A 13561-nucleotide genomic window follows, 5' to 3' on the forward strand; every position below is an offset into this window, starting at 1 on the left:
GGAAAGGGGGAGTGTGCTGTCACAGTATGGGGAGAGCAATTAGGATCACATAACAATGTATGTATAAATTTTTGTACTGGAGACTAACTTGAAATGTAAACTTCATATAAACTACGACAATTAAAAACAAACAAACAAACAAAAAACCTTTTCTCTTGTAAGCCTCTGAGATTTGAGGATCATCTGTTACCACAGCCTTATCTGTCTGATTCTGATTTAATTGTGAGTGGGTTAAATGATTTGCTATGGCGAAAAGGTCTCACTGAAATATAGCCAATCACACACAATTAGCTTTTCCTTTCTTAACTGGAATATGTCTTTTTTTTTGGCTTCACATAAAGACAGCAAAGGGCAAAAGGTTAACAGTGGCACGGTGTGTTTGTGGTTACCTTGCAAAGTACTATTCAACAGTGCCTTCACTTATGCACTGTTATGGATTGAATTGCGTCCCTCAGAAATGTGTGTCACCTTGGCTAGGCCATGATTCCCAGTATTGTGTGACTGTCCACCATTCTGTCACCTCATGTGATTTTCCTGTGTGTTGTAAATCCTACCTCTATGATGTTAAGAAGGCAAGATTAGAGGCAGCTATGTTAATGTGGCAGGACTCAATCTATAAGATTAGGTTGTGTCTTAAGTCAATCTCTTTTGAGATATAAAAGAGAGAAGCCAGCAGAGAGACAGGGGTACCTCATACTACCATGAAACAAGAGCAAGGAAAATAGCATGTCCTTTGGGCCCCAGGTCCCTGCACTGAGAAGCTCCTCGACCCGGGAAGATCAATGACAAAGGACCTTCCTCTAGAGCTGACAGAGAGAAAGTCTTCCCCTGGAGCTGGCACCCTGAATTCAAACTTTTAGCCTCCTAGACTGTGAGAGAATAAATTTCTCTTTGTTAAAGCCATTCAGTTGTGGTATTTGTGTTACAGCACCACTAGGTAACTAAGACACGCACCCAGCAGTCTCTGCTGAGGTCTGAGCAGAAGAGGACAACCCGGCTTACGCAAGCTAACTACAACACACTTTGTCTCCCAGTGATTTGATGTAAGTTGCAGTCACGAGGAGTAGTGTTCCTGAAACCCGCAGAGGCAATTCAGGGACAAACTAATTTTTCAAAGAAAAATGAGCAATCTGACTTCACCATAAGAGTAAAAAGACAAGCTACAGACTGGGAAAAAATTTTGGCTATGACATATCCCATAAGGATCTAATCTCTACAATCTACAAGATACTGCAACACCTCAACAACAAAAAGACAAATAACCTGATTAAAAAATGGGCAAAGGATATGAACAGACACTTCACCAAAGAAGACATTCAAGTGGCTAACAGATACATGAGGAAATGTTCACAATCATTAGCCATCAGAAAAATGCAAATCAAAACTACAGTGAGATACCATCTCATCCCAACAAGGCTGGCACTAATCCAAAAAACACAAAATAATAAATGTTGGAGAGGTTGTGGAGGGACTGGAACACTTATGCACTGCTGGTGGGAATGTAAACGGTATAGCCACTTTGGAAATCGATTTGGCCCTTCCTTAAAAAGCTAGAAATAGAAGTGTCATATGATTCAGCAATTCCACTCCTTGGAATATATTCTAGAGAAGTAAAAGCCATCACACGAATAGATGTATGCATACCCATGTTCATTGCAGCACTGTTCACAATAGCAAAAAGATGGCAACATCCTAGGTGCCCATCAACAGACGAACGGATAAACAAATTATGGTATGTTCACACAATGGAATACTATGCAACGATAAAGAAAAATGATGAATCCGCAAAACATTACACAACATGGGTGAAACTGGAGGGCATTATTTTGAGTGAAATTAGTCAGTCGCAAAAGGACAAACACTGTATGAAACCACTATTATAAGAACTCAAGAAAAGGTTTAAACACAGAAGAAAACATTCTCTGATGGTTATGAAGGTGAGGAGGGAGGGGGAATTCACTAACTAGATAGTAGACAAGAATCATCTTGGGTGAAGGGAAGGACAACACACAATACAGGGGAAGTCAGCACACCTGGACTAAACCAAAAGCTAAAAAGTTTCCTGAACACAACCAAAACACTTTGAGGGACAAAGTAGCTGGGGCTGGGGTTTCAGTACAATGGTTTCGGGGGACATCTGGCATAACAAAGTTCATTAAGAAAATGTTCTGCATCCCACATTGGTGAGTGGTGTCTGGCATCTTAAAAGCTTGTGAGCTGCCATTTAAGATACATCAATCGGTCCCAACCTACTTGGAGCAAAGGAGAATGAAGAATGCCAGAGACACAAGGAAAATATTAGCCGAAGAGACGAAAGGGCCACATAAACCAGAGACTCCATCAGCCTGAGACCAGAAGATCTAGATGGTGCCTGGCTACCACCGATGACCACCCTGACAGGGAACACAACAGACAGTCCCTGACGGAGTGGGAGAAAAGTGTGGAACAGAACTCAAACTCACATAAAAAGACCAGACTTAATGGTCTGACTGAGATTGGAGGAACCCCCGAAGCCATGGCCCTCGGATACTATGTTAACCCAGAACTAAAACTATTCCCAAAGCCCACTCTTCAGACAAAGATTAGACTGGACTATAAAACATAAAATAATACTCATAAAGAATGTGCTTCTTAGTTCAAGCAGATACAGGAGACCAAAGGGGCAGCTCCTGTCTGGAGGCAGGATGAGAAGGCAGGAAGGGACAGGAGCTGGTTGGATAGACACAGGAAAACAGAAGTGGAAACAGAGAGTGTGCTGTCACATTGTAGGGATTGCAACTAGTGTCACATGACAGTATATGTATAAAATTTTGTATGAGAGATTAACTTGAGCTGTAAACTTTCACCTAAAGTACAACAAAAATAAATAAATAAAAGAAAAACGAGCTATCTTCCAAAGCCATGGAGGGGTTACTACATTGAATATGTCAGTGCTAATGAGAGTTCAACTAAAATAGGTTCTCTATAGCTTAAAAGGAGCCCTGGTGGCACAACAGTTAAGCTCTCAGCTGCTAACCAAAAGGTCAGCAGTTTGAACCCACCCCTGCAGCTTCATGGGAAAAAAATCTGGCTATTTGCTTCTGCAAAGATTGCTGTTGTTGTGTGCCGTCAAATTGATTCTGACTTACAGTGACCCTGTAGGACAGAGTAGAACTGCCCCATAGGGTTTTCAAGGCTGTATAATCTTTACAGAAACAGATTGTCACATCTTTCTCCCAAGCAGCCACTGATGGGTTTGAACCACCAATCTTTTGGTTAGAAGCCAAACGCTTAACCACTGCTCCATCAGGACTCCTTCTGTAAAGATTACAGCCAAGAACATCCTATAGGGCAGTTCTACTCTTTCACATGGGGTTGCTATGAATTCAAGTGAACTCGAGGGCACTTAAAAACAATAACATAGCTTAAAAAAAAGAAAAACTGGGAACTCCTTATGTTCAAATGAAATGTCAATAAAAAGGGTTATTACTAAATCAAATCACATCTGTAAAAAGGCTGGTAGTGTATTATAATTCTCCTTTTAGTCGAGGACAAGCTAGTCCTGCTGCAAGAGTAGAAAGTGGAGCACTCCATCTCACACAGGAGAAATCTGCATTGCAGAATTAGGGCTCAAGGACTAGCCCAGAACAGGTGGCCGGTAAAACGCTTGTTGATCCATGCCTTGCTAACTTAGTTATTGGTTTGTACCAGGCTTGCTCAAGTACCTTCTCTGACTGCTTCTGCAGGGTTAGTGCTCATGGCCTAATAGGAGCTACCTGTGAACTCCTCCCCAGTCCCAGTCCATGCCCCTGCCCTGGATTCTCCAAATTTAGAGAGGATCACAGGGATACTAAGAAGACAGATACTACCAAATTCCCAGGAATTGAAATCCTATAATATTAATGATGCTTGGCCTTCAAGAATAGAAGAGGAAGCCAGACTAACTCAAAGAACTTAATTTATTCAGTCAAAGTTAAATCTAAACATTATTTCCTCCCCTCTCTGGAAACTGTTTAGGGCTAAAACTTTCATCGAAATCCAAATAAAGTTTCCACAAGGCAGTTTAGTTAGCAGCACAAAAGCTATTAATCTCAACGGAACTCAAACAGCCAAGAGGAAAAGAAAAAGAATAGTCTTACATACAGCTAACAAAGCAAAAGTCCTTGCACCTTCAACTTCCTAGTAATTAAAAAACTCAGCATGTCCTTACAGATGTAATTTACTTGGCCTTACAGTACATTCTCAGGCTTGACAAAACAAAGCAATAATTCACTTTTCTAATCTGCCATTTCAGATTAAAAGGTCCCTATCACAGGCAAAAAACTAATATCTAACTATATATAGCTTGAAAGAAATAGAAAAAGGAATGAGTATTTAAATGGAATCCCTAGGTGGTGCAACCAAAAGTTTGGAAGTTCAAGTCCACCCAAACGTGCCTAGGACGAAAGGCACAGCAATCTATTTCGGTAAAATCAGCCATTGAAAACCCTATGGAACACACATATGGGGTCTCCATGAGTCAAAACCGACTGATGGCAACTGGGTTTGGTTTGTTTTTTTTTTAACATTGACTGGTGTTCGTGATACCCACTGGACCTTTTCCCATGTCCCTGAAGGAAGAGCAGTTAGTTACATCTCTACAGCTCTGGCCCAAATTATTCTTTCTCCAGTGCTGCCCTTGAAGAGCACTTGAGCTATGACCTTCTTCCTGTGTCTGTATGATGGAAACAAAACTGTATTTGATCAAAGGCCTGGGGGAGGATGGGGTGAAGGAGGAGGATATAACCTAGGAATGTCTGAGAACTTCCAGAACTAAACTATCTAAACATCAGTATAAAGCTCAAAAACACTCATGACGATGGCCATGACTTATGACAAGAAGAATGAGCTTATTTTATTTTATTTGTTTATTGCTGGGGAAAAATACATTCCCTAGGCATACATGAGGGAAAAGTCACTCTCAAACACAGTGGCAGAAATTTAGAGTGCTGGAAAACTTAGAAATTTTCTTCTGCTCCAAACCCATTGTCGATTCTGACTCATAGCAATTCTGTGGGACAGAGTAGAACTGCCCCATTGGGTCTCCAAGGTGGTAAATCTTTACAGAAGCAGACTGCCACATCTTTCTCCTGCAGAGCAACTGGTGGGTTCCAACTACCAACCTCTCGGTCAGCAGCCCAGAGCTTAATCACTGTGCCACCGGGGCTCATTATATCGTTTGCTCCAATTCCTTAGATTTTGTAGATGAGAATGGAACGTTAGGTGACTTTGCCATTAAATGGCTAAATAGTGGCTCTTATTAGAGGAAATATCCATTGAGGAGAAGGACGTCCTTTTTTTTTTAACTTGCAGTACCTGGAATACAGTAGGTGCACAATAGAATACTTGCTGAACTGAATTGCATGACAGAGCTAGAGCTAAGTGTCAGGCTATACCTTAAAGGTTTGCTGGGATATTTGGCAGAGATACCCCAGTTCACCCTGACCAACTGATATCACAACTCTTACTTGCTCCAGATCTACAGTAAAGGGAACAACTGAAAAGCCATCACACAGAGTTAATACTTGAATGAGGATGAGGTCCAGGGTACCAAAAGAGAACATCTAGAGAAAGAAAGCTTAGGAGAAACATTAGCTGCCTTTGCCCCTGTTAATGCCTAGTCACAAGATGGAGGTCTTGGCAAATAAAATTTGTGCCAAGAAAGACAATTTGTATCTTTGAAAAATCAGTTTAAATAGCAAATAACAAAATATCCCCATTGGTACAGCTTGAGAAAAAGTTTAGTTTTGATCTTAATTGAATGATGTCTGTTTAATACTGATGACAGTCATTACTATCCTAAAAACGAACTAATTCTCAAAGTCTTGTAACTTCAAGAAAAGGAGCCCTGGTGGTGCAGTGGTTAAGAGCTTGGCTGCTTCAAATAAGCAGTTGAAATCCTCTAGCTGCTCCTTGGAAACCCTACAGGCAGTTCTACTCTGTCCTATATGGTCACTATAAGTCAGAATCAACTCAACAGAAAAGCGTTTTTAGGTTTTTTTACTTGCTGATTTTTCATAAAGACAATTCAAGCTTTTCTTCTAAATTAAATTACACTAGCCTCATTTATGGTATGTACATTCTGAAAAATGTACTTGCTGAAAGTGAAGAGGACTTGAAGCACTTACCGATGAAGATCAAAGACCATAGCCTTCAATATGGATTACACCTCAACATAAAGAAAACAAAAATCCCCACAACTGGACCAATAAGCAACATCATAATAAATGGAGAAAAGACTGAAGTTGTCAAGGATTTCATTTTACTTGGATCCACAATCAACACCCATAGAAGGAGCAGTCAAAAAATCAAAAGATGCATTACCTTGGGAAAATCTGCTGCAAAAGATCTCTTTAAAGTGTTGAAAACAAAGATGTCACCTGATGCAAGCCATGGTGTTTTCAATTGCCTCATACACGTGCGAAAGCTGGACAATGAATAAAGAAGACTGAAGAAGAACTGATGTCTCTGAATTGTGGAGCTGGCGAAGAATATTGAACATCCCATGGACTACCAAAAGAATGATCAAATCCGTCTTGGAAGAAGTACAACCAGAATGCTCCTCAGAAGCAAGGATGACAAGACTACGTCTCACATAATTTGGACATGTTGTCAGGAGAGATAAGTCCCTGGAGGACATCATGCTTGGTAAAGTAGAGGGTCAGCAAAAAAGACGAAGACCCTCAATGAAATGGACTGACACAGTGGCTGCCACAATGGGCTTAAGCATAATGATTGTGAGGATGGCACAGGATCTGGTAGCATTTCATTCCGTTGTACACAGGGTTGCTATGAGTCAGAACCAACTCGACGGCACCTAACAACAACAACAACAACAACACAGGTAGGGAGAGTTTTTCATGTTAGGCTTGTAAAGAGTTTCATTATTCTACAGTCACCACATAGTTTTACTCTTCATCCTGTGGCATATGTTCTCTGTATATTAATGGTATGTCTTAGGACCTATTTTTAGGACACTAGATGTTCTTGGAGCCCTGGTGGCACAGAGGTTAAGCCTTGGGCTGCTAATCAAATGGTTGGCAACTTTAATCCACCAGCTGCTCCTTGGAAACCCTATGGAGCAGTTCTACTCTGTCCTATAGGGTCGCTCTGAGTTGGAATCGACTCAACCGCAATGAGTTTAGATGGTTCTTAAGGGGCCCTGGTGGTGCAATGGTGAAGTGCTCAGCTGCTAAGTGAACGGTTGCTGGTTCGAACCCACCCAGAAGGTCTAGCTTCATGGGAGAAAGACCTGGCAATCTGCTCCCATAAAGATTACAGCCTAGAAAACCCTATGGGGCAGCCTTACTCTGTCACATGGGGTCGCTATGAGCAGAAATCGACTAGACGGCACCTAACAACAACAGACAGCACTTACTCTGTCCACAGCTTTTAAGGTTTTCAGTGAAAGCAAAAACATTATGACTACTTCTAATGGATGGCATTCAAAACAATTTCTTACCTAAATTTTATATTTTATCATCCTAAACTGTATCATTGTCTTTAGCTGTTCAGACACACAAACACACACACACACACACTCCAAGCAAAACTGAGCATCCAAAGGATAGCAAGAGCATTTTAGCATTGGTAAAATCCATCTGAATTATAGAGGATATAGAGAAACACTTATCAAGCTGACAAAGGAATCAAGGTTAACACTGGTTTCAAATAGCAATTGTGAAAGAAGTTATATGCCAAAACTGACATAATGCCACTTTGGGGGGAGTCTAATGTCAAACAAAAAGAGTCACAAGATATCAAAACCAGCATGAGATACAGAAAAGTATTAGACAGGATGAATATAAAGAAAGCTATAAGCTGCTCTGAACTCAACATGATGAGCTTACATGATGTATCTGAAACTTAAGAAAGAGGTCTGATCACTTCAGCATCACTGGAATATACTTTTGAACTGAAACAACAAATAAAATTCTGGACACATCACTAGGGAGAAAACATGCCCTGTCTTTGCTCTTAACAGTATCTGGAATACTGTGGGGCTTTCTGATACGTCCTATGAGACAATTAAATCACTAGAAAAATGGTGGCTGATAAGTCATATGACAAAGAAAAAGGTGTGAAGTAACAGCCTGAGTAAGAGATGCAAAGTTCCATTAAGAAAGTTTAGGTCTTGATGTAGTAGGACATTCAAAATTAAGACACAGACACAAAATTAAAATCTGAGGATGTGGAAAGCCCTCCAACCAGTGTGAGAGGCAGGTCATTTCGGGGAAAGGCACTCCATTGTATGTTGGTTGGGTTGAGGAATGTTTAGAAAACTCTCAATCATGAGAGCTGGCAGTACCAAGAAACCCACCCCATGGTGGCCGGCAGCTTGGCTCTGAAAGTTGCATTCAGGCCTATGGCTATGTTTCTTTTCTGGTAGCACATGCTGTAGTCCTGAGTTTTTTTAACAGAGCAGTGATTCTATTTGGCTGAACAAATCTGAATCCCCAGGAAAGCATAAAAACAACCAAAAAGAAGTATAATTTTGGATAAGTTGGGTTTATACCAATATCAAATTTGTTGCACCAACAGAATTAATGGTATTGTCACGGGTTTAATTGTGTCCCTTAAAAAGATACGTTGAAGTCCTAACCCCTGGTACCTGTGAATGTGACCTTATTTGGAAATAGGGTCTTTGCAGATAAATTACTTAGGTTAAGTAATAAGGTCATACTGGAGAAGGGTGGGCCCTAATTCAATATGACTAATGTTCACATAAGGAGCCCTGGTGGCACAGTGGTTAAGTGCTCAGCTGCTAACTGAAAGGTTGGTGGTTCAAACCCACCCAGGGGCTCTGTGAGAGAAAGACCTGGAGATCTGCTCCTGTAAAAATTGCAGCCTAGGAAACTCTATGGGAAAGTTCTACTCTGTCATATAGGGTTGCTAAGAATCAGAATCTACTCGACAACACACAACAAAAACAATAACAACAGTGTCCATATAAAAAGGGGAGAAGAAAAACAGACAAAGAGGAATGCAGGGAAGACAGTTAACATGAAGACAGAGGCAGAGATTGGAATTATGCTGCCATAAACCAACGAATGCCTGAGATCCCCAGAAGACAGAAGCAGCAAGGACGGAATCCTTCCCCAGAGCCTTCAGAGAAGGTGTGGCCCTGGTGACACCTTGATTTCAGACTTTCAGCCTCCAGAGCTGTGAGAGAATAAATTTCTGTTGTTCTAAGCCAGCCAGTCTGTGGTGATTTATTATGGCAACCCTAGGCAACTAATACAGGTATGTTACTATTATTTCGTCAGAGCTAATACCTATTTTATAAATTAATGTCACATAATAGTTTTGTGATAAAAATAGCTACACGATAAAGTTAAAAATAATTATTAAAATAACTTACTTTCTTCTTTCTTGCTAATAATGGCAGGCAAGGTGTAAATCTAAAAAACAAAGGATATCAATCAATTATTAGCAGTTAATGACTCAGCACAAAAGATTAGCATGGTGATACACAAAGGGAGAGTCCTGCTTTCAAGGTCCAACAACTGCTATTCCCACAGCACCTTCTTTCTACTCTGTCACCAGCCTTGCCTCCCACGCCATTCTGTCCCTGGCTGCTCTGCCCTGGGCACAGTTCTAGCCCTTTTCCTATGATTTCTGCATCCTGTTCTCATCCCCACGTGGCTTAGTATACTTTCCACGTCTGCTTAGTGTTTTGTTCTCAATGTGAATAATCTTAACTTGTGCTTGTTGACATATCACATTGTCTTATACAATGCTCGAGGTCACAGCTTCTCAACTATTTGTGATGAAGAGACAAGTTTGTTTTCTTGTTTGTTTCTTTTCTTTTTTTTTCATTTTTAATATGTCAGGGACTCACTTTTATAAAAGAAAATAAAATTGAAATAGAAAACATAATAAAGAACAGATGCAAAGCCTACTTTTTATTATTAAATTCAACAAACTTAAAATGACTTTGTCAAATCGCTATAAAATTTTTTGAAAGGCTTGGTCTCAATTTCTGCACACATCTTATTGTGGACTGGCAACACAGTTTGAGGGAGGGCCAGCATGTGTAGCATTGTTGTTACAGCACAGGTAATTTGCTCTGGGTTGTTTGCAGGTTCTCTACCTTCTAAAGAAAGGTTCTCAAGGGACATTTACACTGTGTGCTCGCCCCTCTGCTCATCTAGCACAGTGTTCTTCATAAAGTACATAGACAGTGATGAATGATTTATTCTCTTTTTACATAAGCCACCCTAATAATTATAAGTATGCTATCGTATCAATGTCAAAACAACTGTTAGAAAAATGAGGGTAGGGATAGAGGGGGAAATGGCATGCTAAGATAGTTTTATCAAATTATGCTTTTAAAACATGGTCTACGCTAGAGGATCAGTTCTTACTCTGAAACTTGTTCATCACTCTGATTACAGTGTATTGCATAGCCCTTGCAAAGAGTAGGCACCAAATAATTAATTATTAAATAATGGAATCTATTGAGTGCAGCCAAATTGATGGTTATGAGTAATTAAAAAAAAAAAAAAAAGTAATCCCTGAGAAACAAATAAGGTTTGTGCCAGTAAAACCAACACTAGGAAAACAGTAAAAGTCTCTACTCCTCTGATCTGCTACTTTAACATTTTCAATTACATTATAGACATACAAAAAAGTCAGATATACTTTGCAATTATTAGAAGTAACAATAAAACTTGAATTAGAGGAAGTGTCATATTCTTACTGGTTCCTTCCCATCCATGGCTTCGAGCCAAAGCTTCCTATTAGCTTCTGAGAAGGCCTGCAATGTGATGATCCCATGCCTATCGAAAACAAACATTTTATATACTCAATTGATTCCCTTAATATCTTTAAAAAATTATTATTTTTAAATTTTTAATTAACTATAAAAGTAAAATTTAAAGAAAAAGGGATAGAAAAAGAGACAAGAAAAAAGATAAAAAAGAGGAGATAAAAGAAAGAATGAAAAGAAAAATATTGACCTATTACAGACCTTTCATAGAAATCACTGTGGGCACATACACTAAAACATTTTTAACTCAAATAATTGCAAGTGGTAAAACCGTTACATTCTTTAGGTACAAGACTGCTTGAAGAAGGCTAGTTTTAAACTATTTTTTTCTAAAATGACCAAAAAGGAAGAAAAACCTATATTCACAAATTTCAAAACCATCTAAATATTCCACAAAATGAGAATGATTAAGTACATGCCCCCATGTGATACAATCTAGTCATTAAAAAAATCATGGTGACTATATATAGTATGGAAAGCCTCATACCATAACTACTTAATTATTAAAAAGACACTAAAGCCAAAGTTTTTATCCATACTGTGATCACAATATTAAAATTGATTCATCTAAAAACAATTACGTCCCATACATTCATTCTGAGACAGTTATTTGAGGATTTTTTCCAGAAGAAAGGAAAAAGAACAAAAAAAAAAAAAAAGGGAGGGTCTAAGAAAGACAAATATATGAAATCCTAGAAATAGTGGAATTAACAAATTAACTTAGTTAACTGTGCAGGCAGCCTAGAAAATGAATTTCAACAGGAAATTAAAGGGCTCTGTGAAGAGAAATATTAAGAAAAACTTTCATTATATAAATTGCACCATTAAAATCCTAGAAAAACTGAAAACAGACACACATCTCTTCTGTAAACAAAAAACAGGCCATTAGAATGAAAGGGAAAGGCGAATGTATATAATCACACATATAATCAAGACAAATAAATGTACCATCATCTTTTCTATCTACCATTTTAATGATGACATTCAATATCAATAATAAAATTAATAACGGCAATCAACATTTGTTGGTGGTTTACCCTGTGCCAGGCAGTGTATTATAAGTATGCTCCTTATATATTGTATCATTGAATTTTCACAACAATCTTTTGAGGTTGGTACCTATTATCCTTAGTTTACAGATGAGACAACTGAAGCACAGATTTTACTAATGTGCCGCAAAGTTACAAAACTAAAAAGTATTGAAATAAGGTAAGAAAAAACATTAACATGTTATTATTTGTCTCCATAGAAATGTCAAAAGCCTCTACCACAAAATTATTAAAACTAATAAAACAGTTCAGCAAGTATGCTGAATATAAGATTGATATAAAAAAAAATCAATAGCATTCCTATAGCGGTATCAACCAACTAGTGGAAAAAATTCGTAAAATGAAAAGGATGCTATCCAAAATTGCAACTGAAAGAAGGTACCCAGCAAGATATTTAAAATGATAATAATAATAAAGGTATTTAAAATCTTTAGAGAGAGGTCAGTTCTCCCCCAATTAATTTATAACTTTAATGCAACTCCCATCAAAAATCCCAGAGGATTTTTTTTGGGGAAACGGGAGTGATGGGGAACTTACCAGGCTGATCCCAAAAATAGTAAGAAAGAATATAGAGGCAAAATAGCCAACACAATTTTGAAAAAGCATAAGAAGTGGTGCCTTGCCCTGCTAGATAGTTACAAGCTATAAAATACATAGTATATATAGTGTATATATGCATGCACACACAGACACACATAAAGTAAGTCCAAGTATTCAGGCGAGTATGGCAGAAATGTAGAGGGAAAAATAATCAAGAACAGAACAGAGAGCAAAAAGCATACTTGTTCTTACTTGGTTTTTATTCTACTTGTGTTGACACCATAAGGGTGTAGACCTAAATAAAAATCCCATTAGATTATAAACTCAGATGTACAACATTTATGTCTCTCTCAATATCCTATGGCTAAGAAAAGTGTCCAGAACAGTGTTTTGCACTCAGGAGGCATCCTATACTGCACTGAACCTTAGCTGGCTGACGGAAGCTGTGTGTCTTACTATTCCTTAGAAGCAAGATCACCAGGCTCCAAAAGCCTACAAAAAAGATGACCTTTGAGCTATGAAAAACACTGCCAAGTTTCTTCCTTTTGACAGGGACTTCCAGTCCAATGCATGCACTTTCCCCTAACACAGTCATTTATATTGATTTTCCAGATTCTTCTTTGAGCAATGTGACTTTTTCTTGGCATTCCGTGTCTGATTTGCTTTTTGAAAGTATCATGCATTAACATTTGTTGAATAAATATGTGAAAGAATGAAATGAACATGCATTCTGTTTTAAAAGACAGAAACTGAAAAACAAGCACTTTTACGCTGTTTCACATTTGTAGCATAGACAGAAAGAGAAACAGTTCGTCTTATTAAAAAAAATAGTGAAAAGAAAAACTCAAACCTTTCAACTACTTCTATGTCAAAGCAGAATCGCTTATCAATGGAATCTGTCTTTCGTCGGATACAAGATTTTAGTTTAAACATTTCTGGTGAGCTAGTAACAAGGCCATTCTGAAATAAGAAGGGCACACATTAGCATGATGACAATTAATTTAAAATATATTAAATCTACTATCTAAAGTTGCTGCATTAAAATGTTAACTCAGAGCATAGCCTATGGATAAACATCATAATCACACTCCAATATCCTATCAGCACAAAGATTTCTTTCCTAATCTTAGGCAGCCAATTATAATATCAAGCCATTTATTAATAATCACATGTACACATTTTA

At 38.4% G+C, this 13561-nt stretch overlaps 1 protein-coding gene across 1 annotated transcript in view; it reads right to left on the reverse strand.

Moving 5' to 3' along the window:
* Positions 1 to 13561, reverse strand: part of ARHGAP42 (Rho GTPase activating protein 42) — a 313582-nt gene that overhangs the window by 35480 nt on the left and 264541 nt on the right. Inside the window, exons 10-12 of the mRNA XM_004385873.1 lie at positions 13229 to 13338; positions 10721 to 10799; positions 9380 to 9419 (exon numbers count right to left, since the gene is read on the reverse strand). Coding sequence (XP_004385930.1) covers positions 9380 to 9419; positions 10721 to 10799; positions 13229 to 13338 — 229 coding nt within the window. The remainder of the gene's footprint in view (positions 1 to 9379; positions 9420 to 10720; positions 10800 to 13228; positions 13339 to 13561) is intronic.

The sequence above is a fragment of the Trichechus manatus genome, unplaced genomic scaffold (genome assembly GCF_000243295.1).
Source record: "Trichechus manatus latirostris isolate Lorelei unplaced genomic scaffold, TriManLat1.0 scaffold00148, whole genome shotgun sequence".
In the NCBI taxonomy this organism is placed as follows: Eukaryota; Metazoa; Chordata; class Mammalia; order Sirenia; family Trichechidae; genus Trichechus; species Trichechus manatus.